At 43.7% G+C, this 25,583-nt stretch overlaps 1 protein-coding gene across 1 annotated transcript; it reads left to right on the top strand.

Moving 5' to 3' along the window:
• Positions 1-394: 394 nt before the first annotated feature.
• On the top strand, positions 395-25,537 carry LOC311241215 (CCN family member 1). Its single transcript, XM_084329970.1, has 5 exons — positions 395-622; positions 3,687-3,900; positions 14,310-14,747; positions 15,463-15,641; positions 22,391-25,537. Exons 1-5 carry the CDS (start codon positions 572-574, stop codon positions 22,694-22,696), a joined length of 1,188 nt encoding a protein of 395 aa, XP_084186096.1. The 5' UTR covers positions 395-571; the 3' UTR covers positions 22,697-25,537.
• Positions 25,538-25,583: the final 46 nt, after the last annotated feature.

The raw sequence follows: 25,583 nt of genomic DNA, 5'->3' as shown, positions 1-25,583 counted from the left end.
ATTAATGTAGTGCAGACAGGCAGCTGAGCATATTTATCTTGCCGTTCACAAAGCAGCAGCCGGACAGAGGTATGCGTGTGAAAACGACTTTAAAACATCAATAATATTATTTTCGCTCAAACATAAATAAATAAACACCCAAAAGCCAGGTCCTCTTTGGAATGTAGTAATACTGAATTTTTATGAATGACTGCATTCATCGTTAGCCACGCCCTAAAACCTCAAGCTATCCGTTTTGGAGCTCCGAGGTCCCGCCCCTTTTGGAATACCTTGGCCACGCGCCTGTGTCCTAATTGGATAAAGGCGGTCTCCGGGGGGCGGGGTCGTCATACAAAGTAAGGGGGTGATATAAAAGCAGCCTCAAACTTGAAACGGTGAAAATGCACACAGGTGATGGAGGAATCAAAAGGATGATTGTTCATTATTAAAACGTTTTGGAATTACTCCCGTGGACAAAACCCCATTGTTTGTTTTGTTTTGTTTGTTGTTTGGGCGTCAGTGGATTTATTCTGCTGTGACTTCAGTTGTTTTCGCTTCAATTTATTTTTCCTGTCTTCTTTCTGTCGTCAACATGGGGATATTACTGTTCCTAGCGGCATTTCAAATGGTGACTATCGGCTTGGTAAGTGTATAAGATTTGTTTTGTTTCATTTTGCGTGTATAGGCCTTTGTAAACACAAGGAATAAAGACTCACGTGTTGGCTGGTCAAGTAACAGTACAGCTGTTCTCGCGGTTCGGCTGTATACCTACGTTGCAATATGCGAGTCTTTTCTCTCGTTATTTGCTGTCGTTATTAGACTGTTATCGTATTGTTATAATTTACATATTTTGGTATGACCATGTTGAAACAACGTCATGTGTCGGATGTCAAAGCAAACGATCTAGTACTCTCTCATGGCACAACATACGTACTACTGGAGCAAGAATAGTAGTAGAATAAAACACATTATCTCCCTCTTTGGTTTTATTAGTCACAAGTGTGTTATAATGTAGGGTATTGCTACCATAACGTGGCATTTGAATCGTATTCTTTCTTACTTGATGTCCGACCTGCCACACTGCTCTAAAAAAGGAAAGGTAGAATAGTCTCTGCTACATGGGTTATGTGTGAATCACACCTGCTACCTCATAGGTACCCAGCCTCCCAGGCCACTGTAAGGGCAGGAGGTATCTCTTTGTTCGCTTGTGTTTACCTGGATTCCTGGATCATATTTGAACAGCACAGAACTGGCTTTTACTGGCTTGTAAAGTGTCACACCAGGACCCACGGTGTGGATCACAAACAGAGATGAAAAGTGACACACATACAAGACTGGAAATAGATGAAGCTCACTGTGCGGAAACAATTTAGGCCCTCTCTCTCCAGCCCCCAGCCCCCCCCCCCCCCCCCCACACACACACAGACACACACCACCCATATACCCCCCCCCCCCACACACCACCCATATACCCCCTCCCCCCCACACACATCACCCATACCCCTCCACACCACCCATATACCCCCACACACACACACACCACCCATATTCCCCACACACCACCCATATACCCCCCCACACCACACACACACCTCCCCCTGCCCCGGGTTTAGAGAGTGGCTAAGCCAGGAAGGGATCCCTATGATCCGGTCGTGGACAGGCGGGCTGAGAGTATCTATGATATCAATATACCTGCTGAGCTATTGAGTTATTGGATTTGGAGGGGCTGTGGTGTGTGTGTGTGAATTTCTCTTTCATCCTTGCTCTCTTGGTGAATGCCAAGCGCAAGGCGACAGAGGATGACAGACATGTCGCTGGGGCCACTGGGGGACAGTGCTGGGTATTCAGAGAATATTTTAACCCTTTCACTACCACACTACAGAAGGTTAACCTTTCACTACCACACTACAGATGGTTAACCGTCTGTAGTGTGGTAGTGAAAGGGTTAACCTTCTGTAGTGTGGTTGTGAAAGGGTTTTAATCATTTGCCATGTGGCAGTGAAAGGGTTAACCATTCTGTAGAGTGGTAGTGAAAGGGTTAAACCAAACACACACTGAGGAATCTGCGGTAACACGAGTCAAACAATTATTTCCTTTTGAGTTGCAAAAGATCCGCCGCTCTTCTAAAAGTATGTTGTCGTGTGAAGCTTGTTTTCCCCCCAACATCCAAATCATGTGTGGAACTGGAATAGCTGACCCTAAAATTAGGAATGCACAGATATGGGTGTATAATATACCATACCGGTATGGTGGAGAATCTCCCCAATACGGATACCAAGAGCCATATATCAGAAATCAAAGCAAAGCAACTTGTTGTTGTAGTTTTTGACACATAAAGATATTAGATACTGGTGAAACATTTATTACATTTATTTTATTTTTGTCTACTGACCCCAAGCTAATGGTCTAAGTCTATATTAGTAAAGCTAATGGTCTAAGTCTATATTAGTAAAGCTAGTGGTGTAAGTCTATACTAGTAAAGCTAATGGTCTAAGTCTATACTAGTAAAGCTAATGGTCTAAGTCTATATTAAGCTAATGGTCTAAGTCTATACTAGTAAAGCTAATGGTCTAAGTCTATATTAGTAAAGCTAGTGGTGTAAGTCTATACTAGTAAAGCTAATGGTGTAAGTCTATACTAGTAAAGCTAATGGTCTAAGTCTATACTAGTAAAGCTAATGGTCTAAGTCTATATTAAGCTAATGGTCTAAGTCTATACTAGTAAAGCTAATGGTCTAAGTCTATATTAGTAAAGCTAATGGTCTAAGTCTATATTAGTAAAGCTAATGGTCTAAGTCTATATTAGTAAAGCTAATGGTCTAAGTCTATATTAGTAAAGCTAATGGTCTAAGTCTATATTAGTAAAGCTAATGGTCTAAGTCCATATTAGTAAAGCTAATGGTCTAAGTCTATATTAGTAAAGCTAATGGTCTAAGTCTATATTAGTAAAACTAATGGTCTAAGTCTATACTAGTAAAACGAATGGTCTAAGTCTATACTAGTAAAGCTAATGGTCTATGTTTATATTAGCAAAGCTAATGGTCTAAATCTATACTAAGCTAATGGTCTATGTCTGTGCTAGTAAAACTAATGGTCTATGTCTATATTAGTAAAGCTAGTGGTGTAAGTCTATACTAGTAAGACTAATGGTCTATGTCTGTGCTAGTAAGACTAATGGTCTACGTCTATACTAGTAAGACTAATGGTCTACGTCTGTGCTAGTAAGACTAATGGTCTACGTCTATACTAGTAAGACTAATGGTCTACGTCTGTGCTAGTAAGACTAATGGTCTACGTCTATACTAGTAAGACTAATGGTCTACGTCTATACTAGTAAGACTAATAGTCTACGTCTATACTAGTAAGACTAATGGTCTACGTCTATACTAGTAAGACTAATGGTCTACGTCTGTGCTAGTAAGACTAATGGTCTACGTCTGTGCTAGTAAGACTAATGGTCTACGTCTATACTAGTAAGACTAATGGTCTACGTCTGTGCTAGTAAGACTAATGGTCTACGTCTGTGCTAGTAAGACTAATGGCCTACGTCTAATCGTCTATACCTTTATGTAAAAGCGATGGATCACATTGGTAGGTTGTCGTATTGGTGCATCCCCAACTAAACCACTAAAAAGCACCATCACTTGTTACGATTTCTTCCTCCCATGAACTCACCATGGTCTCCCTCCTCCACGGCGCCCCCTGTAGGTGAGTGCAGGATGCCCAGTGGTGTGCGGGTGCCCAGCGGGGCCCCCCTCCTGCCCCCCAGGGGTCAGCTCGGTACCAGATGGCTGTGGCTGCTGTAAGGTGTGTGCCGCTCAACTCAACCAGGACTGCCATGAGGGACGGCCCTGCGACCACCACAAGGGTCTGGAGTGTAACTATGGCAACGATGTTGGCCGCACCCATGGCATTTGCAGGGGTATGTAAACCATGATGGGTTGTAGAAAGTGGTAAATAGCTGGGCTGGGAAAATATGGTCGAAATATCACATGATCATTTTCTATCTTCTAGTTAACACTTTGGTTGCCTAAGGTTAAATTAATGATATACCATAGATTGCCAGCGCTATTTGTCTATGGAGAAAGTCCCCTTCTTTGCAGGGCTATAACTTTTTAAATTCTATTGCTACATTGCCATTATTAGGGCCCATTCAAAGTCCTATATGTATTGTTCATTGTGTAGCAACGTTAAACTTTTTCATTCACATATTCATAGTAAAGTATGGTCTAATGTATAAGTATGTTTTCATCTCTTTCTGCAGCTTTCTCCAGAACGTGATATATAGCCCCAAATGCATTATATTGATGATGAAATACAGTTTGATGGCAATCGGGGCGATATAAAAAATTCCAACTAGACGTACTTCTAGAAGTTACTACACGTCATCTGATGTTGACCGGATGGGCGAGGGGGCGTTTATAATTCCGTGGGCAGCGTTATACCAATCATCTAATGTGGGTCAAATGTTCATCATAGCAGTTAGTGTCGAACACGGTAATATTACACGCTAAAACTCACCCCAGTCTCCGCGGGCCGTTGGGCGATCAGCGTGGGGTAGACAGTTTTCCATTATGGGATGTTGAAATAGTCGGTCCATTTCCAGGTTGTATAATAATATATACGTCCAAATCATGTTGTTTTTTCAAGTTATTTGCAGCGATCGATGTTCACTGTGTGAAGACGGAGTCTCTCTAACATTAGCGAGTGCCCGGACCCCATATGGAGTGAGTCCTACCGGGTTAAAGGTTGACATCCGGTTTCGATCTGCCGATCGGCCACCAGATGGCGGTCTTGAACCGCTAGAGGATTGAGAGGAGATCACACTTGTGTCTCAGGCCAGCGGAGGGACATTATGGATCAGATCGCAGATTTTTGAAATATTGATATAAAGACGACGTAAAGCGTCCCCCGGCAACTTTAGCATCGCCAGCAAAGACGTCTAAAGACGCCCCCTGGCAGTCAAAGTGTTAATGATATTTTACGATATGTGGTTTTCCCAGTACAAATCTGTGATCATGATCGATGGCCTTTTTATTTAATTCAAAATGGTCTATTCTCATCCAATATAATATATATGGAATATATAATATCCAACATATAGGCAAATTTCTTTAGATATTGGGAGAAAAACAAAAAAGAGGGGGGAAATATCTATATTATGTAATAATTACATAACTTGCTATTGTATTGTATACAATATATATACCTTAGCATGGATCCATGACGGTGTGTTTGAGATGAAGAATGGCATGTAGAGTTTTGATTTCAGCTCAGGGTCGAGTGAGAGAACGGGTAACTATAGAGCCAGGCGAGGTCAGTTTGTCTTTGGTATGGCTTTGAGGGTTAAAGGGGAATGTCACCCATTTTAAGAATTCACATAATGTTCTCTCGGTGCTCCGGGATAGTTCAGTCAGTATTTGTGAACACACACCACTCTCTTCAGAGAGAGAACCCTCCCAATCGGTGATGTCACTTGGATGTCGAATCTGGGGCTGCTCCATAGACATGACCTGAATGGGGCTCTGCCTTTTATGAGGCCATGATGTTTGTGTGAGCTCTTATACCCAGATTCTGTTTACATTCTGGTATTAGTAAAAGGTCTGAACCAGAATTAAAACCTCCGTTGAGTGTAAGATTCAGATTCAGATTCCTTTAATGAGCCATATGTGTGTAAACAATTACAGTATATGCATTTTTACATAGATCTTTTTTCCACATAACAAACGGCAACAACAGACACAGGACAAAGACAGTGCAGTGAAGGATTCATAATTTGAATATATATATATATATATATATATATATATAAAGTGTATACAGTGTAAGGTAAAGTGCAGAGTTCCAGGTCAGAGCTCACACAAACATCATATGGCCAGTGCCATATATATATAAACATCAATGTCCCATTTATTGTCCATGGAGCAGCCTCAGACATCCCAGTGACATCTCCCTGATTGGAGGGTTTCTCTTCCTCATTTTTTCTATTCTAGCTTTAGGAGAGAGTGGTGCGTGTTCACAAATGCTGACTGAACTGTCCTGGGGCACAGGAACGAGGTGTGAATTCTTAAAATGGGTGGCATTCCCATCATTTCTAAAAGATGGAACACCTTCCTGAGCAGCTACTGAAAGCAGGCCAACTATTTTAGGTTTACATAAGCAGTTCAGTGTGTACACACACACACACACACACACACACACACACACTCATGCACACACACACACACACACACACACACACACACACACACACACACACACACACACACACACACACACACACACACACACACACACTCTCATCCACTCACTCACTCACTCAGTCATTGTCTTTCTCTCACAGTCAGTGGCATTTTTAAATGCATGTTTATATGAAGTGTGTAGAGGGGTGTATCTGTGGTATTGTATTTGGTGTTTCTATATAGGGGGTGTATTTGGGGTGTTGTATGGGGGTGTTTCTATATAGAGGGGTGTATTTGGGGTGTTGTATGGGGGTGTTTCTATATAGAGGGGTGTATTGGGGGTGTTGTATGGGGGTGTTTCTATATAGAGGGGTGTATTTGGGGTGTTGTATGGGGGTGTTTCTATATAGAGGAGTGTATTTGGTGTTTCCATATAGAGGGGTGTATTTGGGGTGTTGTATGGGGGTGTTTCTATATAGAGGGGTGTATTTGGGGTGTTGTATGGGGGTGTTTCTATATAGAGGAGTGTATTTGGTGTTTCTATATAGAGGGGTGTATTTGGGGTGTTGTATGGGGGTGTTTCTATATAGAGGTGTGTATTTGGTGTTTCTACATAAAGGGGTGTATTTGGGGTGTTTCTACAGGGGGTTCTATGTATGGGGGTGTTTCTACAGGGGGTTCTGTGTATGGGGGTGTTTCTATGTGGAGGGGTTGTTATATAGAGGACCAAAGTGCAGGACACAGGCAGGAGGCAGATGAAAAAGTAAAAAGCTAACACTGGGTGAATGAATGAACGAATGAGGGGGGCCCTGGTTCGGGGCCTCGGCGGGTCGTGGTGTTAAAGAGGCTGACGCTTTGACTCGCTGGGGCACCGGACTCGGGGTCTTCGAGGGTTGGGGATCGTGGTTGATGGGGGGGGGGGGGGGGGGGGGTGGGGCTCGGGTTGGTCACTGTGCAATCTGTCTCAATTATTGTCTTGTTGTGTTAAGTTGTTGCATTGGGATGTCTTTTATGTATTATTATTATTATTATTATTATTGTATTGTGATATGTCTTTGTTTCATGTTTGAAAAAATAAAATAAAAAGATTTGATCACAAAAAAAAGACACCAAAAACAACAATTGAACATAACAATCACTTCCCAGGGTTTCTAAGCTACACCGTGCACACCATCAGAGGCCAAAATACATCACTTGTATGTTATTTCCGTGTGTTTATCCCAAGCTTTTTCTAAATATTCTGCAAGTGCAAAAACCCTGTGATCAAAAATCCATTGAATCTATCTGCATCACTAAACCACATTAACTCAAGGTTTTTACCGGTCAAATAACTTTTTACGCAACTCATAGTATAGTGGACAATAAAACATCAAATGAAACTCATTCTCAATATAGATACCACAGTAAATACAGATCCGCTCCTCTTCTGTGACCCCCCGGTAACGTCCGGTCTCGAGGTGCAGGGGCAAAATCCCAGAGCGGAGCTGGGCACATAATGACCTTTGTCTTTTTGATAATGGAGCACATACATATTTTTCATTTATACAATATTATGTATTGTAGGCAGAGTACAGAAGTAACAGTGTAACACTGTCTTCTCTAACAAATAATTGGCAGAACAAAACTACTAAGAAGTAGTAAACTACTAAAGGTACAGACTAAGTACGTAGACTGATGAACGACCGGATAAAGATTGGGAAATGGAACGTAAATACACATTGGGAAATCAAGACTACAGCTGGGGGTGATGAACAATGACGAGACACAGCTGGGTGAACAGTTTTCACACGGCTATGCAGGACCTACTGTAGGTGGAAACTAGGGGATGTTCGATATTGGCTTTTTTACTGATATCCGATATACCGATATTGTCCAACTCTTAATTTCCGATACCGATATCAACCGATACTGATATATGCGTGTTTCAGGTAATTAACCTTACATATCTCTTGTCGTGGAATTAACACAACATTATGCATACTTTTGACAATAAATAAAATAATAATTCGTTCTTAGTTGCTTGCCTGGGTAAATAAAGGTTAAATAAATGTAAAAAAAATATATATATAATTATAAATTTTTTTAAACCGATACAGATCATTTCCGATATTACATTTTAATGCCAATATCAGCCGATAATATCGGTATGCCGATAATATCGGACATCCCTAGTGGAAACGCATGGGGGCAGGAACAGGCAGGCGTGAGAGGGACAGTCCAGCAGACAGACAAAGACACATCATCATATTAAACTAGTGAAGACAGACAGACAGGCGGGCGGGCGGACGGGCAGGGAAAGGTCTGAAGAATCTGAAGGGCTTATGGAAATCCTCCATAAGAAGGACCCGTCATAGCCCCGTTCCACCCAACTGCATAGGCGACGCCCGCGTGAGCTCGGGAACTCTTCCGGTCGGGAAGTGTCGGCCTGGCCAACTGTGAAACAGCCGAATGTGGCATGATGGGTGGAAGAGTAGAGAGGCTGGGGCTGAAGGGGTGCTAGACAGCCAGTGCTTCGAGGAGAGATACAGAAGCTGAAGACGTACAGTATCTCCTCCAAAACAGCTGCCCAGTCGGTGCTTCGAGGAGAGATACAGAAGCTGAAGACGTATCTCCTCTAAACAGCTGCCGGTGGCTTCCACTCGCTACCCCTAGGGCTGGCATTGACGACACAACACGGAGGCAGCCTCACGCTGGAAATAGACCAGGGCCGAAGCGTCCCGAAGTGCTGCAAAATGTAAATTATTGTGTGAGCAGTAGCCTGGTTGTTCACACCAGCAGTAGAGCAGTAGCCTGGTTGTTCACACCAGCAGTAGTCTGGTTGTTCACACCAGCAGTAGAGCAGTAGCCTGGTTGTTCACACCAGCAGTAGTCTGGTTGTTCACACCAGCAGTAGAGCAGTAGTCTGGTTGTTCACACCAGCAGTAGAGCAGTAGTCTGGTTGTTCACACCAGCAGTAGAGCAGTAGTCTGGTTGTTCACACCAGCAGTAGAGCAGTAGCCTGCTTGTTCACACCAGCAGTAGAGCAGTAGCCTGGTTGTTCACACCAGCAGTAGAGCAGTAGTCTTGTTGTTCACACCAGCAGTAGAGCAGTAGTCTGGTTGTTCACACCAGCAGTAGAGCAGTAGTCTGGTTGTTCACACCAGCAGTAGAGCAGTAGTCTGGTTGTTCACACCAGCAGTAGAGCAGTAGCCTGGTTGTTCACACCAGCAGTAGAGCAGTAGCCTGGTTGTTCACACCAGCAGTAGAGCAGTAGTCTGGTTGTTCACACCAGCAGTAGAGCAGTAGCCTGGTTGTTCACACCAGCAGTAGAGCAGTAGCCTGGTTGTTCACACCAGCAGTAGAGCAGTAGCCTTGTTGTTCACACAAGCAGTAGAGCAGTAGTCTGGTTGTTCACACCAGCAGTAGAGCAGTAGTCTGGTTGTTCACACCAGCAGTAGAGCAGTAGCCTGGTTGTTCACACCAGCAGTAGAGCAGTAGCCTGGTTGTTCACACCAGCAGTAGAGCAGTAGCCTGGTTGTTCACACCAGCAGCGATTCTCCCACACACCTGTCTGCGCCATTGATCTTTTATAACCACAGGTAGAGCTGATCTTTATCATGGGTTAAAAATCAAGAGCTTGGTAACTTCTTGTTGTAGAGGACGCAAGTGCAGGACACAGGCAGGAGGCAGATGACAAACACACAAAAAGTAGCGTCTAGTAAAAGTACAGATGGCAAAGACAGACAAATGACTGGATAAAGACCGGGGATGAAACTTAAATACACATGGGGAAATCAAGACTAACAGACAACAGCTGGGGGTGGTGAACACAGACTTCAATGTGGCTCTGCAGTTGGAAACACAAGGAATGGGAAAGAAACACCAGAGGGAGGGAGGGGGGGGGGGGGGAAAGGGGGTGAAAGTCACGACCGTGACAATATAGGGTGTTTCTCTATAAACTGGTGTATTTCCATGTAGAGGGGTGTATTTGGGGTGTTTCCATGTAGAGGGGTGTATTTGGAGTGTTTTATGGGGGTGTTATATGTAGAGGGGTATATTTGTGCTGTTTATATGTAGAGAGGTGTATTTGTGGTGTTTCTATGTAGAGAGGTGTATTTGGAGTGTTTATATGTAGAGAGGTGTATTTGTGGTGTTTCTATGTAGAGAGGTGTATTTGTGGTGTTTCTATGTAGAGAGGTGTATTTGTGGTGTTTCTATGTAGAGAGGTGTATTTGGAGTGTTTATATGTAGAGGTGTATTTGGAGTGTTTATATGTAGAGGGGTATATTTGGGGTGTTTCTATGTAGAGGGGTATATTTGGAGTGTTTATATGTAGAGGGGTATATTTGTGGTGTTTCTATGTAGAGAGGTGTATTTGGAGTGTTTATATGTAGAGGTGTATTTGGAGTGTTTATATGTAGAGGGGTATATTTGGGGTGTTTCTATGTAGAGGGATATATTTGGAGTGTTTATATGTAGAGAGGTATATTTGTGGTGTTTCTATGTAGAGAGGTGTATTTGGAGTGTTTATATGTAGAGAGGTGTATTTGTGGTGTTTCTATGTAGAGGGGTATATTTGTGGTGTTTATATGTAGAGAGGTATATTTGGAGTGTTTCTATGTAGAGTGGTATATTTGGAGTGTTTATATGTAGAGAGGTGTATTTGTGGTGTTTATATGTAGAGATGTATATTTGGAGTGTTTCTATGTAGAGGGGTATATTTGGAGTGTTTCTATGTAGAGAGGTGTATTTGGAGTGTTTATATGTAGAGAGGTGTATTTGTGGTGTTTATATGTAGAGTGGTATATTTGGAGTGTTTCTATGTAGAGGGGTATATTTGGAGTGTTTCTATGTAGAGAGGTGTATTTGGAGTGTTTATATGTAGAGAGGTGTATTTGTGGTATTTCTATGTAGAGAGGTGTATTTGTGGTGTTTCTATGTAGAGAGGTGTATTTGTGGTGTTTCTATGTAGAGAGGTATATTTGGAGTGTTTCTATGTAGAGAGGTGTATTTGGAGTGTTTATATGTAGAGAGGTGTATTTGTGGTGTTTATATGTAGAGAGGTATATTTGGAGTGTTTCTATGTAGAGGGGTATATTTGGAGTGTTTCTATGTAGAGAGGTGTATTTGGAGTGTTTATATGTAGAGAGGTGTATTTGTGGTGTTTCTATGTAGAGAGGTGTATTTGTGGTGTTTCTATGTAGAGAGGTGTATTTGTGGTGTTTCTATGTAGAGGGGTATATTTGGAGTGTTTCTATGTAGAGAGGTGTATTTGGAGTGTTTATATGTAGAGAGGTGTATTTGTGGTGTTTATATGTAGAGTGGTATATTTGGAGTGTTTCTATGTAGAGGGGTATATTTGGAGTGTTTCTATGTAGAGAGGTGTATTTGGAGTGTTTATATGTAGAGAGGTGTATTTGTGGTGTTTCTATGTAGAGAGGTGTATTTGTGGTGTTTCTATGTAGAGAGGTGTATTTGTGGTGTTTCTATGTAGAGAGGTATATTTGGAGTGTTTCTATGTAGAGAGGTGTATTTGGAGTGTTTATATGTAGAGAGGTGTATTTGTGGTGTTTATATATAGAGAGGTATATTTGGAGTGTTTCTATGTAGATGGGTATATTTGGAGTGTTTCTATGTAGAGAGGTGTATTTGGAGTGTTTATATGTAGAGAGGTGTATTTGTGGTGTTTCTATGTAGAGAGGTGTATTTGTGGTGTTTCTATGTAGAGAGGTGTATTTGTGGTGTTTCTATGTAGAGAGGTGTATTTGGAGTGTTTATATGTAGAGGTGTATTTGGAGTGTTTCTATGTAGAGGGGTATATTTGGAGTGTTTATATGTAGAGGGGTATATTTGTGGTGTTTCTATGTAGAGAGGTGTATTTGGAGTGTTTATATGTAGAGGTGTATTTGGAGTGTTTATATGTAGAGGGGTATATTTGGGGTGTTTCTATGTAGAGGGATATATTTGGAGTGTTTATATGTAGATGGGTATATTTGTGGTGTTTCTATGTAGAGAGGTGTATTTGGAGTGTTTATATGTAGAGAGGTGTATTTGTGGTGTTTCTATGTAGAGGGGTATATTTGTGGTGTTTATATGTAGAGAGGTATATTTGGAGTGTTTCTATGTAGAGTGGTATATTTGGAGTGTTTATATGTAGAGAGGTGTATTTGTGGTGTTTATATGTAGAGAGGTATATTTGGAGTGTTTCTATGTAGAGGGGTATATTTGGAGTGTTTCTATGTAGAGAGGTGTATTTGGAGTGTTTATATGTAGAGAGGTGTATTTGTGGTGTTTATATGTAGAGAGGTATATTTGGAGTGTTTCTATGTAGAGGGGTATATTTGGAGTGTTTCTATGTAGAGAGGTGTATTTGGAGTGTTTATATGTAGAGAGGTGTATTTGTGGTGTTTATATGTAGAGAGGTATATTTGGAGTGTTTATATGTAGAGAGGTGTATTTGGAGTGTTTATATGTAGAGAGGTGTATTTGTGGTGTTTATATGTAGAGAGGTATATTTGGAGTGTTTATATGTAGAGGGGTATATTTGGAGTGTTTATATGTAGAGAGGTGTATTTGGAGTGTGTATATGTAGAGGGGTGTATTTGGAGTGTTTCTATGTAGAGAGGTGTATTTGGAGTGTTTCTATGTAGAGAGGTGTATTTGTGGTGTTTCTATGTAGAGAGGTGTATTTGGAGTGTTTATATGTAGAGTGGTGTATTTGGAGTGTTTCTATGTAGAGAGGTGTATTTGGAGTGTTTCTATGTAGAGAGGTGTATTTGTGGTGTTTATATGTAGAGTGGTGTATTTGGAGTGTTTCTATGTAGAGGTGTATTTGGAGTGTTTCTATGTAGAGAGGTGTATTTGTGGTGTTTTATGGGGGTGTTTCTAATAACAGTGGGTGTTTCCGCAGAGGGACTGAAGTGAAAGGACATTGTAAACGAGTCAAATTCCTCTCCAGTCTAATAATAGAGCCTCCTTCATAAAACTGGAGATAGTCTCTCTTTCTTTCTATCTTTCTCTTTGTTCATCTACTTCCGTCTTCATTTAATTAATTTCCTCTCTTTCATTTCAAAGACATTTAAACACGAGTCTCTTCTTAATATGTTAATTGTCCTCATGTTAATGCTGGACAATATATCAGTACTCACTGTTTAATATCGTCTGTCTGTGTTATCTTATCATTGTTGTTTAAACTCCATTGCTATTGAATATTAAGTCAGATTCTGTATTTGAGAAAGTCAATAAAAAATTACAGTTTCAGTATCATATTCATAGTATTCCCATGGCATGTTTTGCCAACCAATATGGTGCAATGAATGCCACAGCTCATTTAATGATATCTCCTACCAAGATGTCTGCGATCGAGTGCAGTCCTCACTATGCAGTCGAATATGATGAATTGGATATGATTAATCTTTTTTTTTTTTTTTTTTTTTGATATTTTTGCACAAATCTTACAAATATTCAAAGATATCTTTCAACAGCATAATATGCAAATTCCAAGATTTGTTTTTTTTTCTTTTTCGTATAGACATATAAAACATACAAAAGACTTATACAGACATACCAAAAACAGACATGGAAATTATAAAAAATACTTACAAAAAAAAAACATTACTATATGTGCATATATAACCAAGATGCATATACGTTAATGCATATACATACATAATACAATATAAAGTATAGGTACCATCAGGTCAGATCCCATTTTTCACCTTCATCATTGATAATACTGAAACCCCACCTTAATCATTCGTCCCCAGACCGTTCAGTCAGGTGTAGAAAACTGTCCCATACCTCAGCGAAGATATCCTCTCTCCCTGCGACTCTATATGTCACCCTTTCATATGATGCTGTCCGGAACATTAGTTCCATCCATTCTTTAAAAGTAATATCAACAGGTGATTTCCAATGTCGTAATGCAATTCTACATCCTGATATCATGGCCATTCTATACCACATTGGATATGATTAATTGTATACTTTTTTTAACATGTGATTTTCCCTACCTGAGCATGTATGGTGATATATGAATATCGGAAGAATATTGTAACATAACTTTTTCCAATGTGTGTATGCTCCTACTATATCCAGTGTCGTTGATGACGTAATCCCACCTCATCCACATGGTGTTCTAAACCAGCCACATGCGTCTTCCCCCTCACAGCCAAAGCAGAGGGCCGCTCCTGTGAATACAACGGACGGATCTACCAAAACGGGGAGAATTTCCGCGCCGGCTGCAAGCACCAGTGCACCTGCATCGACGGGGCGGTGGGCTGCGTGCCCCTGTGCCCCAGCCACGTGCCCCTGGCCTCCCTCTCCTGCCCCAGCCCGCGGCTCGTCAAGGTGCCCGGCCAGTGCTGCCTCAGCATCGACTGCCACAAGGGGACCGCCGCCGTGTCCCCGTCCCACCGCCGGCCCCAGCCTCCCGCCTACCCGCCCTACCCCTTCATGCCCTATCCGGCCTACCCCTACCCCAAGCCCTACCCCAAGCCGTACCCCAAGCCCTACCCCTACAAGCCCGGGAAGGAGGACGCGCTGGGCAACGAGCTGGTGGAGGTGGGCAGGAAGTGGGAGAAGCCACGTGGACACAAGCACCTGGCTGGTGAGGGTGCAGCGCTGCCGCCGTGTCGCCTCAGAGCGCCGCCTGTTTCCCGGCCGCAGTAAAGCGTCATGTTGCGCTGTAGTCTTTTTAACCCCACCGACGCACAAACGGCCCCACTGTGCACTGCCCTCGCTTTTCCCCCTGCATCTGTGTGTGGGTGTGTGGGTGTGTGTGTGTGTGTGTGTGTGTGTGTGTGTGTGTGTGTGTGTGTGTGTGTGTGTAATAGTGTGCACGCTACATGTTTTCCACTGGCTCCTTGTACACCAGAGGTGCACTCACGCGCACGTACACAAACGCACATGCACACACTCTCTCTCTCTCTCTCTCTCTCTCTCTCTCTCTCTCTCTCTCTCTCTCTCTCTCTCTCTCTCTCTCTCTCTCTCTCTCATACAGCACATACCTCTGTCACCCAGTTTTCCCTCTCTGTAATCACTCTCTCTATGCTTCAGTGTTGCCTGTTCCGTGAATGCAGCCAGTGTGCTTTACATCTCTCTCTCTCTCTCTCTCTCTCTCTCTCTCTCTCTCTCTCTCTCTCTCTCTTACCCTTTCCCCTCTCTCTCCTCCTGGCCCTCTGTCGCCCAATCTTGCTTTTTCCTTCACCTCCGTTTCTCTTCCTGTGTTTCTGCCTCTCCGGCGTTTACACATCCCCGTCTGTGTTGTTCTCTGTTATTTTCATCGTATAACTCTCTCTCTCTCCCCCTCTCTCTCTCTCTAGCTTGGCGGCAGGTGGGAGATCAGTGTGCAGTTCAGACCACTTCCTGGTCCCAGTGTTCTCGGAGCTGTGGGATGGGCGTGTCCTCTCGCGTCACCAATGACAACGCTCAGTGTAAGATGGTGAAGGAGACCCGCCTCTGCAACATCCGTCCCTGCAGCTCCATGTCCATCCCAGTGAAGGTAAAGAGAGAGAGAGAGAGAGAGAGAGAGAGAGAGAGAGAGAGAGAGAGAGAGAGAGAGAGAGAGAGAGAGGGTGAGAGGGTGAGAGAGAGAGAGAGAGAGAGATCAAGTGAAAGGGTGGGGTAGTGGGTTACTGCATGAACAAGTGAGTGAGTGAGTGAGTGAGTGAATGGGTGAGAGAGCTAACAATCTATAGAAAGAGGACGGTCCCAGCAGGTTAGTGTGTTATGTGATGTTCTTCTAGAGAGAGGACGGTCCCAGCAGGTTAGTGTGTTATGTGATGTTCTTCTAGAAAGAGGACGGTCCCAGCAGGTTAGTGTGTTATGTGATGTTCTTCTAGAAAGAGGACGGTCCCAGCAGGTTAGTGTGTTATGTGATGTTCTTCTAGAGAGAGGACGGTCCCAGCAGGTTAGTGTGTTATGTGATGTTCTTCTAGAAAGAGGACGGTCCCAGCAGGTTAGTGTGTTATGTGATGTTCTTCTAGAAAGAGGACGGTCCCAGCAGGTTAGTGTGTTATGTGATGTTCTTCTAGAAAGAGGACGGTCCCAGCAGGTTAGTGTGTTATGTGATGTTCTTCTAGAAAGAGGACGGTCCCAGCAGGTTAGTGTGTTATGTGATGTTCTTCTAGAAAGAGGACGGTCCCAGCAGGTTAGTGTGTTATGTGATGTTCTTCTAGAAAGAGGACGGTCCCAGCAGGTTAGTGTGTTATGTGATGTTCTTCTAGAAAGAGGACGGTCCCAGCAGGTTAGTGTGTTATGTGATGTTCTTCTAGAAAGAGGACGGTCCCAGCAGGTTAGTGTGTTATGTGATGTTCTTCTAGAAAGAGGACGGTCCCAGCAGGTTAGTGTGTTATGTGATGTTCTTCTAGGCGGGGATGAATGGCAATGCCTGCTCATATGTCCCACACCCATGTTCTCTTGCTACCGTTCCAAATAGATTTGGAGAAAGGGGTGTAGGCCGCCTGCTTAGAAGAGGTCAGACTGATATTAATATCATGGTATTCATCAACTGCTCTGCCCACTGGCAGCCTCGCTAGTCAACTCTGTCTGTCTATTCACAGTTCTCCCTCCCTCTCTCTCCGCTCCCTCCCCCCTCTTTCTTCCACTCTCTTGCTTTCTCTCAGACTCTCTTTCTCTCTCTCTCTCTCTCTCTCTCTCTCTCTCTCTCTCTCGCTCTCGCTCTCGCTCTCGCTCTCTCTAGCTGGAGCCTCGCTCGGCCACTCTTGTCTATTCACAGTTCTGTTGCTGTGTGAACAAATAGGCCTATATCTCCAGCAGGATGACGAGTTGACAACAGAGCAGATCAGGGCATGGATTTCCCCCCCAGGGCAAGTTAGCGCCAAGTTCACATGTGTCCCGTGATGTAGTGAAGTTCACATGTGTCCCGTGATGTAGTGAAGTTCACATGTGTCCAGTGATGTAGTGAAGTTCACATGTGTCCCGTGATGTAGTGAAGTTCACATGTGTCCAGTGGTGTAGTGAAGTTCACATGTGTCCAGTGGTGTAGTGAAGTTCACATGTGTCCAGTGGTGTAGTGAAGTTCACATGTGTCCCGTGATGTAGTGAAGTTCACATGTGTCCAGTGATGTAGTGAAGTTCACATGTGTCCCGTGATGTAGTGAAGTTCACATGTGTCCAGTGGTGTAGTGAAGTTCACATGTGTCCAGTGGTGTAGTGAAGTTCACATGTGTCCAGTGGTGTAGTGAAGTTCACATGTGTCCCGTGATGTAGTGAAGTTCACATGTGTCCAGTGATGTAGTGAAGTTCACATGTGTCCCGTGATGTAGTGAAGTTCACATGTGTCCAGTGATGTAGTGAAGTTCACATGTGTCCCGTGGTGTAGTGAAGTTCACATGTGTCCAGTGATGTAGTGAAGTTCACATGTGTCCCGTGATGTAGTGAAGTTCACATGTGTCCAGTGGTGTAGTGAAGTTCACATGTGTCCCGTGATGTAGTGAAGTTCACATGTGTCCCGTGATGTAGTGAAGTTCACATGTGTCCAGTGATGTAGTGAAGTTCACATGTGTCCCGTGATGTAGTGAAGTTCACATGTGTCCCGTGATGTAGTGAAGTTCACATGTGTCCCGTGGTGTAGTGGTGGAATGACAAAGTGGCCAAACTATCGACTCCAATCAGTGATTCCAATGAGATCATTGAAGTGTTGTAGCCTGGGGTCCCAGTTTTCACTTTAAAATGTTTTAAAATAAGCCTCCATTCTCCGTTCTTTAACCCAGAGGTTCCTCTAGGAGAGTGGTTCTCAGACGGTTCTGTTTAGTACAGAATTTCAGACTATGGTGAAAAGGAAAACTCTATTATTGGTATACTGGTTGATCGACCATACCAGTCCAATTTTTCATAATTCTTTAATCAGTCATTCACTGCTGATCATGTTGAAAGATCTGTAAAGACACTCTACGAGACTTGAAGGTTGCTAGGTGTTTCATGTTGAGATGATGTGTAAAGACACTCTACGAGACTTGAAGGTTGCTCTGTGTTTCATGTTGAGATGATGTGTAAAGACACTCTACGAGACTTGAAGGTTGCTCTGTGTTTCATGTTGAGATGATGTGTAAAGACACTCTACGAGACTTGAAGGTTGCTCTGTGTTTCATGTTGAGATGATGTGTAAAGACACTCTACGAGACTTGAAGGTTGCTCTGTGTTTCATGTTGAAAGATGTGTAAAGACACTCTACGAGACTTGAAGGTTGCTCTGTGTTTCATGTTGAGATAATGTGTAAAGACACTCTACGAGACTTGAAGGTTGCTCTGTGTTTCATGTTGAAAGATGTGTAAAGACACTCTACGAGACTTGAAGGTTGCTCTGTGTTTCATGTTGAGATAATGTGTAAAGACACTCTACGAGACGAGACTTGAAGGTTGCTCTGTGTTTCATGTTGAGATAATGTGTAAAGACACTCTACGAGACGAGACTTGAAGGTTGCTCTGTGTTTCATGTTGAGATAATGTGTAAAGACACTCTACGAGACTTGAAGGTTGCTCTGTGTTTCATGTTGAGATAATGTGTAAAGACACTCTACGAGACTTGAAGGTTGCTCTGTGTTTCATGTTGAGATGATGTGTAAAGACACTCTACGAGACTTGAAGGTTGCTCTGTGTTTCATGTTGAGATAATGTGTAAAGACACTCTACGAGACTTGAAGGTTGCTCTGTGTTTCATGTTGAGATAATGTGTAAAGACACTCTACGAGACTTGAAGGTTGCTAGGTAGGTAGTTCACCCTTTTGAAAGTCACTACACCATTTATTTGACCTAAAATGACTGTACTACAAGCCATTCAAATGTGCGCATTGATATCAAATCACCTCTACTTTTAGTACATTCTGTAATGTTTATTGAATATGGACAAAATGTAGGCTAAACAAACACGATATCTAAAAAATAAAGCAATTTTGTGGAAAATGGCCGGGGTTTGCGTAAACCATGTGGCCGGTGTTGACGATGGCCATGACGTGTGACACTGGCCCGTGGTGCTCGTCTCTGGAACCTGTTGGCATGGGATCCAATCTCTCCAGAACCTTCTCTCCTGCGTCTGATCTGCTTCGTCTCCCTACTGTCTCCATAAACTAGTGAAGTGATTGGACCGGCCGCTCTGCTTTTTTTTTTTTTTTTTTTTTAAACTTAATTTTTTTAGCGTTTATCGCTTTTCTGGTCAAGCATGACCGACAGATGCAGGGTGAAACGGGAGGGAGAACAGGGGAAGACATTCGGCAAATGACGGCGGGTCCGGGAATCGAACTCGGAGTCAACCAGATCCGTGACGCAGCACGGTAAACCCAGACGCTTTCGCGTCGAGGTACATGGTGAGCTACTGGAGCCCCGGCCGCTCTGCTTTTAACACTTTGATTGCCCAACCCGAGTTTTCTCGGGTTTACCCCCCGCGGGTTGAATGCCCATAACAAGAATATTCGTTTTTGCTCTTCTTTTTTTTATTAGCGATCTGAATTCATATTTCATCAACCGAGTCTACCGTTGGTAAATCAGCCACCCCAGGCGCTCAGATGTGAAAAAAGCGCCCCCTATCGTCTCCCAGATGGTAATTCACCCTTTTGGATTGGACTCAATGAAAAGGCATGATAAAAAAAAACCCGGACTCCACATATTACTTCTTACGCATGTGACCGGAGTCGATCAGCTTCATTCTGGACCCTCAGAGCAGCGGGATTATGTGTTTTACAGTATACGCTGTGGATCAATAAAAGGATAATTTTCGGAATGGCGATCAGGAATTGGAATAATCCATTTGGATACCATCTGATCTCAGGTAAGGAATCTATTTTACCAGTCTTAGGATAATCGGACCCGTTTTCACGGAGATATAAGCTTTCCCCCTATAATGTGATATGGCTGTTTGACTGTAAAAGCGATCAGGAACTGAGAGAATCGATTTTCAGCGCGCGGCACCAGCGTGCACACGTACACATATACTATCGATAATCTAGCGTTTATTTGAAAACGATTCATAAATAGGCCGAAAAATGACAACGTTCTAGAATATTCCAGTACAGGGCGATTATCATGGAATCTCTTCTTTTTTCCGTGAAAACGAGGGCTTTTCAAAATGATATAAAACGGAAATGAACCGATAAAAAAACAATCCGCTTTGACAATGTTGACTGGAAATGGGTCATTGATAATGCGACGGGCAGATTAGACCCATAATTTAAACCATAGATTAGGCGTTATTAACGTTAACATTGAAGTGGTGCTGGGCATTCAAGGGGGTAAAAAGGAAAACACGGCCGGCTCTGAAAGTGTTAAAAGGAAAAGTAAAACTTTGTCTTTGTGTCTGCGTGGGCGGGGCTGAATCTGGAGCTGGTGTGTTCTTCACTCCACCTCTCCCACGTGGACCTCTCCCACGCGGAGCGCCTGTGGCTTTTGTGAGCCTCTAATGTGCTCCTTTTGGTTTGTGTGTGATGTAGGCAGGGCTTGACATTAACACCCGCCAAATGCGGGTAGAATTCGGCAGTGGCGTGTAACTCCGTCACTCTTACCAGCCACTTTGGCGGATAGACCGTGCAGCGTCACCGTTTTAGAGTCGTAGTGAAGAGTCTCTTTCTCTATCTCTCTCTCTTGGAACGCAGTGCGCGCTTACTTGCATCGTGCGTAATGAGAGTCTTTCTCTTTCTCTCTCTCTCTCGGAACACAGTGCGAGCTTACTTGCGTCGTGCGTAATGAGTCTCTCTCTCTCTCTCTGTCTCAAGTAGCCAAACTTTGCACTATACTGCCCTGTCAAGGCTAACCGCAGTAACTTGAAAAAAGTCTAAATTGAGTTATGAGTGAAATTGAACTTGGCCAATAAATGTTTTATCTTGTGACCAAGTTTCAGATGTTAATGTCGCTCAGTTTTGGAGATATGGGGTTTTATGAAGCCAGCATAGCAGTCTGGGTAGCTGTGGTGGAGAAGATAAAGGGAAGCATATAAACTTGTAATTTTCTGATGTTAAATGAAATAGTGGATGTATAGTCCAAGTGGGGGTCCTGAGGGGGGGGGGGTGGAGGGGGAGGGAAGGGGAAGGAGAAGGAGAAGGAAAGAGCGAGGAAGAGCGAGCAAGAGCACATGTATTGTATTTATTATTTTTACGTCTTTTAATCTACATTTATTTTGATTTAATTACTGGACTGTCATTATTGTTGTTATAGTCATTGTCCTGTGATTTATCATTGATTATTACTGTTACTGTATTGTTTGTCTAGTTTCATGTTAAAAAAAACATTTGTTAAAAAAAAATAGATATGGGGTTTTAAAACTGCAGTAACTACAAAATCACACTCAAAACCCAGGCAGACCGCAGTAACTTCCAAACAGTGAAACTGAGAAAAATGGCTTTAAAGTTATTTGACTTGCCATCCAAAATGTGTTATAGGTAGATAGATGATAGTACCCATATTTAACATGTATTAATGAAGTAATCTTTAGGCATACCAAAAATATGACGTAATTATTTTAATTAACCCCAAAAAAGCAGATACTGCACTCTGCTGCACGATTTCCTTAAATAATTATACAGGTAATGTACAGGCAAAGTGCAGTAACTTCAAATACAATGTTGTTTTCCCTCCAGCTTTCATAACTTAACCTAGCCATTTTGAAAATGAAATTTAACACCTGAATATATTGGAATGATGATGATCCAAATAAAATGGCTAGGTTAAGTTATAAAAACGAACTGGATGTGTGTGTGTGTGTGTGTGTGATTTTTGGCTGGTGAAAATGCTGAGTGGCTAGTGACTTTGGAAAACCACTAGCCACAGTGGCTGGTGAGCCAAAAAGTTAATGCCAAGCCCTGGATGTAGGGCTGAAGGGCTCCACTCTGCCACTCGTCGGGCACCTGTTGGGCCGCGCTCTCCCAGTGTTTGCAGAGCTGTCGTGGGCGTTAATGTGCTGCTAAGCACATGGTTCATACCCATTGTTGGATGACCCCTCTCTCTGGATCTTTTGTTCTGACCTCTGCTCTTGTTTTTCTCTCTTTCTCTCTCTGTGCCAATGCCATTAACGGCGCTTTCCCATGGCTCAGTGTGGTGGCGACAGGTATTCTATGCTGATGGGTAGTATTACGGTTGTGTCTCCTGATTCCTAGATCCCACTAACAGGGCTTCAGAGGAAAAGTGTGTTGACCAGACTTACTCATCTCTCCCTTTTCGTGTGATGTTGTAACTGTGTCTCTTTTGCTTTCTCGGTGGAATTCACAGCACTCTCTCTCTCTCTCTCTCTCCTGTTTCCCCACAGAAAGGCAGGAAATGCTCTCGTACCCACAAGGCCCCGGAGCCCCACCGCCTCTCCTACGCCGGCTGCAGAAGCACCCGCCTCTACCGACCCAACTACTGCGGCGTGTGCCGGGACGGCCGCTGCTGCTCGCCCCGCCGCACGCGCACCGCCACCGTGACCTTCGCCTGCCACGACGGCGAGCGCTTCGAGAGGTCCGTGATGTTCATCCAGTCGTGCAAGTGCAGCGACGAGTGCAGCTATCTCAACGAGGCCGCCATGCCGCCCCAGCGGTGGCTCTACGGGGACACCCACAAGTTCATCGACTAGCAGCCTGAGGCCCCCGCCCCGCCCCCCCCCCCCCCCCCCACCTACATTCCCTCACACACTCCCATTGACATTCACCCTCCTACCCCCCCCCAACCCCCAGCCATCCCCCCCCTTATAGAATAGCTGTCCTGAGTGTTATCCTATGAGTAGAGCCAGGTGCACACATCACTGCCTGCCCTCCTTCCTGGAGAACTCTTTGGGGAGAATAGGGAAAGGAACCAGACAGGTGGATCGAACCCCCCCCCCCTTGCCGAGAAGAGCTGACCGGCACTGGCCTTAGTGTAGACAACCGGTCATTTGTGGCTTTGCCTGGGTATCCACAGTGTGTTTATGGGTAAACATTAATCCGGCAGGCCACCATATTGTAACGTAACACACGCTCCTGAACTCTGGGACTGAATCCACGATGGAGAGAGAGGGAGCTGACACATACACACCTATACACACCTACACACACCTACACACACACACTTACACACAAACTCAAGCCGGTTAACCTGATGAGGATTGGCGGTGGTGGTCTGTAGCCAATAGCAAGCTGGACTGGTGTCGAGAGGAGAGACGGTCAAGGTTCATCACGTGAGACAAACTGAAATGAACCGTCCATCAGCTTTCCAACATCTGGGTCACTGATTTAACTAAACGAAAGAAAAGAAAAAACCTTTTCCTGGGAAAACCAGGACGGTGATGAGGAGGATGGAGGGGCTTTTCTCCAAAGCTCCGCCTGGACTGGGAGTGGACCGCGATCGAAGAGGAGGAGGGTGGAGGCCGAGGGCATCATTTCTCGAATGCTTCTCCTAGACTGTGATGGAGGAGGAGGGTGGAGGGGCGTTTCTCTAACCCTCTGCCTGGACTGGAATCTCTGCCTGGGGGGGTGTTTCTCTAAACGCTCGGCCTGGACCGCGATCGAGGATGAGGACGGATGGGCTTTTCTCTTAACGCTCTGCCTGGACTGGAAGAGGGCTTGTATCTTTATTTCTACTGTATTTATTCCATGGTATTTATTGTTGAGACAGAGATGGCGACTTGGTGGCGGCCGACAGAGGAGGTTGGCGATGCTGCTGCTATGTTTGGAGCAGCACCGCGGCCGGACGGGGAGCCGTGAGGGACAAAACAGCTGAGAGCTGTCAGCGGAGGGAGGGAGGAACTCCCACAGTTCTGGGGGCTTGACCCCCGGGGGAGAGGGGTCACACCAGAGGTCACTGTAGTCCTAGAGCCAGATCTATTGATGGATGATGAAGGCAGCGACTCCAGGGGGAGGGAGAGGCGTTTGTTATGTCTGGCAAAAGGACAGACTTGAACCTGTTGGGTTGAGACTTTGTGTGCATTAGCGGGCAAAATGTCAAAGGTCGTTTACACAGCTGGACTCATCTCCTGCCGTGCCCTGTCTCCCCGCTCACACACACACACAAAAAGAGTGAGACATTTACCAAGCGCTGAAGGAGCAGGCCTGGGATTCTGGCGTCGAGAAGTCGACCGGCTAATTCCCAGCAAATTACAATCCTGACTCTTTGAGGCGAAGAGAGAGCGTCAAAGTCCACCGCTCTCTCGGTTTGTTGTAAAAATAAAACAAATTAAAAAAAGAAATGCCAGCCGTGTACTGAAGTAAACATGTAATTTGTGACGAGCGGGTGGGACCGCTCTGGGACCCGCTCTGGCCTGTAATCTTAGCGGAAAATGACTCAATGAAACAAAACTCTTACTCACGGCGCTTCATGTTTATGTGGCGTCTATTTCTGAACAAACGCTGTTGAGGGTTGCCTTGTTGTCGGATGACATCACTCCCCCGTTTTAAAAGGGACTTGAGCGCTTTATGACACAAAGCATGGGGTTGGGGGTGCGGTTCCTGCCACAGAGGTCGATAATGGCCCTTCTCTTTTTAAGAGACACATGTCGGTGTGTATATCACCTCGTAATTACCTACATGAGAGGAATGCTGTATTGGTCTATTACTGGTGAGACCTAAAACATTTTTATTGTATGACTGAAGAGCCCAAGCATCTTCCTTATTGGGACTAGCGGCCAGCGGGGTTTAAAACTCATGCACCTTATAGCAGCCTTTTTTTCTTCATGGCCAATTTCTAACAATGAAGTAGTATGGAGAAATTTATTGAAATCTTTATGTTGAATGAAAAGTTTGTCAATGATTTAAAGGTTAAATTGAAACCCGTTTTTTTTTAATGTTTCAGTCGACCAGGTTTCTTTCATTTCAGATTTTTTATTGTTTTAAAAGCTTTTACATTTTCTATGAAATGGAAAAACCTTTTCTTTCTCTTTCACAGTCTGTCGGAATCTAATTTCATACGTTAGGCAACTCGACCTTCACTCAGCCTCTTCTAGGAGCTTTGACCTTTTTAGGAAAAGACAGAACTTATTGACAAATGTTTCTTATGTTGTGATCGCCAATTTTTTTTGCCTATGTATGTAGACGCTGTGGTTGTGGTAAAACATGTCTGTAGTTTTGTTACTGGACACAATAGAGCAGCTATGTACAGATGCCATTGTTTTGCGTTTAGAGTTTTATCTGCTGTATTAAGGGCCAATCCATTTACTGAGTATAATGCTGAACTAGTCCGTGTAGCACTGAGCAAGGTCGGCTTCAGACACTTTCGTGAGTATTAATGAAGCTTGCTGAAATCACAACAGTTTGTGTGAACTAGTGTAGATTTCCTATAATGCCACATAAAAATAATGTCACATTTTTTTATGGAAAATGTGAATCCCCCCCCCCAAAAAACAATCCGACCCTATAAATGTGTGGTTGTCCTGTCCTACTTTTGATGTACAGGTCAAATTTGTTCATTGTGCTATTTTTTGAATAAAGAATTTGTTTCACTTCTATCCCAGGTGTCAGGCGATTACGTAACAGAGACAACTGTTGTTCTAA

Source organism: Notolepis coatsorum, assembly GCF_963971535.1.
Source record: "Notolepis coatsorum genome assembly, chromosome: 14".
NCBI lineage: Eukaryota > Metazoa > Chordata > Actinopteri > Aulopiformes > Paralepididae > Notolepis > Notolepis coatsorum.
Note: the sequence above shows the minus strand (reverse complement) of the source record. Positions and strands in the feature narration are given on the sequence as shown.

Excerpts from the sequence above, each read along its gene's own strand:
- LOC311241215 (XM_084329970.1), top strand. The coding sequence starts at position 572 with ATGGGGATATTACTGTTCCTAGCGGCATTTCAAATGGTGACTATCGGC. Across the intron at positions 623-3,686 it reads AAATGGTGACTATCGGCTTG|GTGAGTGCAGGATGCCCAGT; the intron begins GTAAGTGTATAA and ends CGCCCCCTGTAG. Across the intron at positions 14,748-15,462 it reads TGGACACAAGCACCTGGCTG|CTTGGCGGCAGGTGGGAGAT; the intron begins GTGAGGGTGCAG and ends CTCTCTCTCTAG.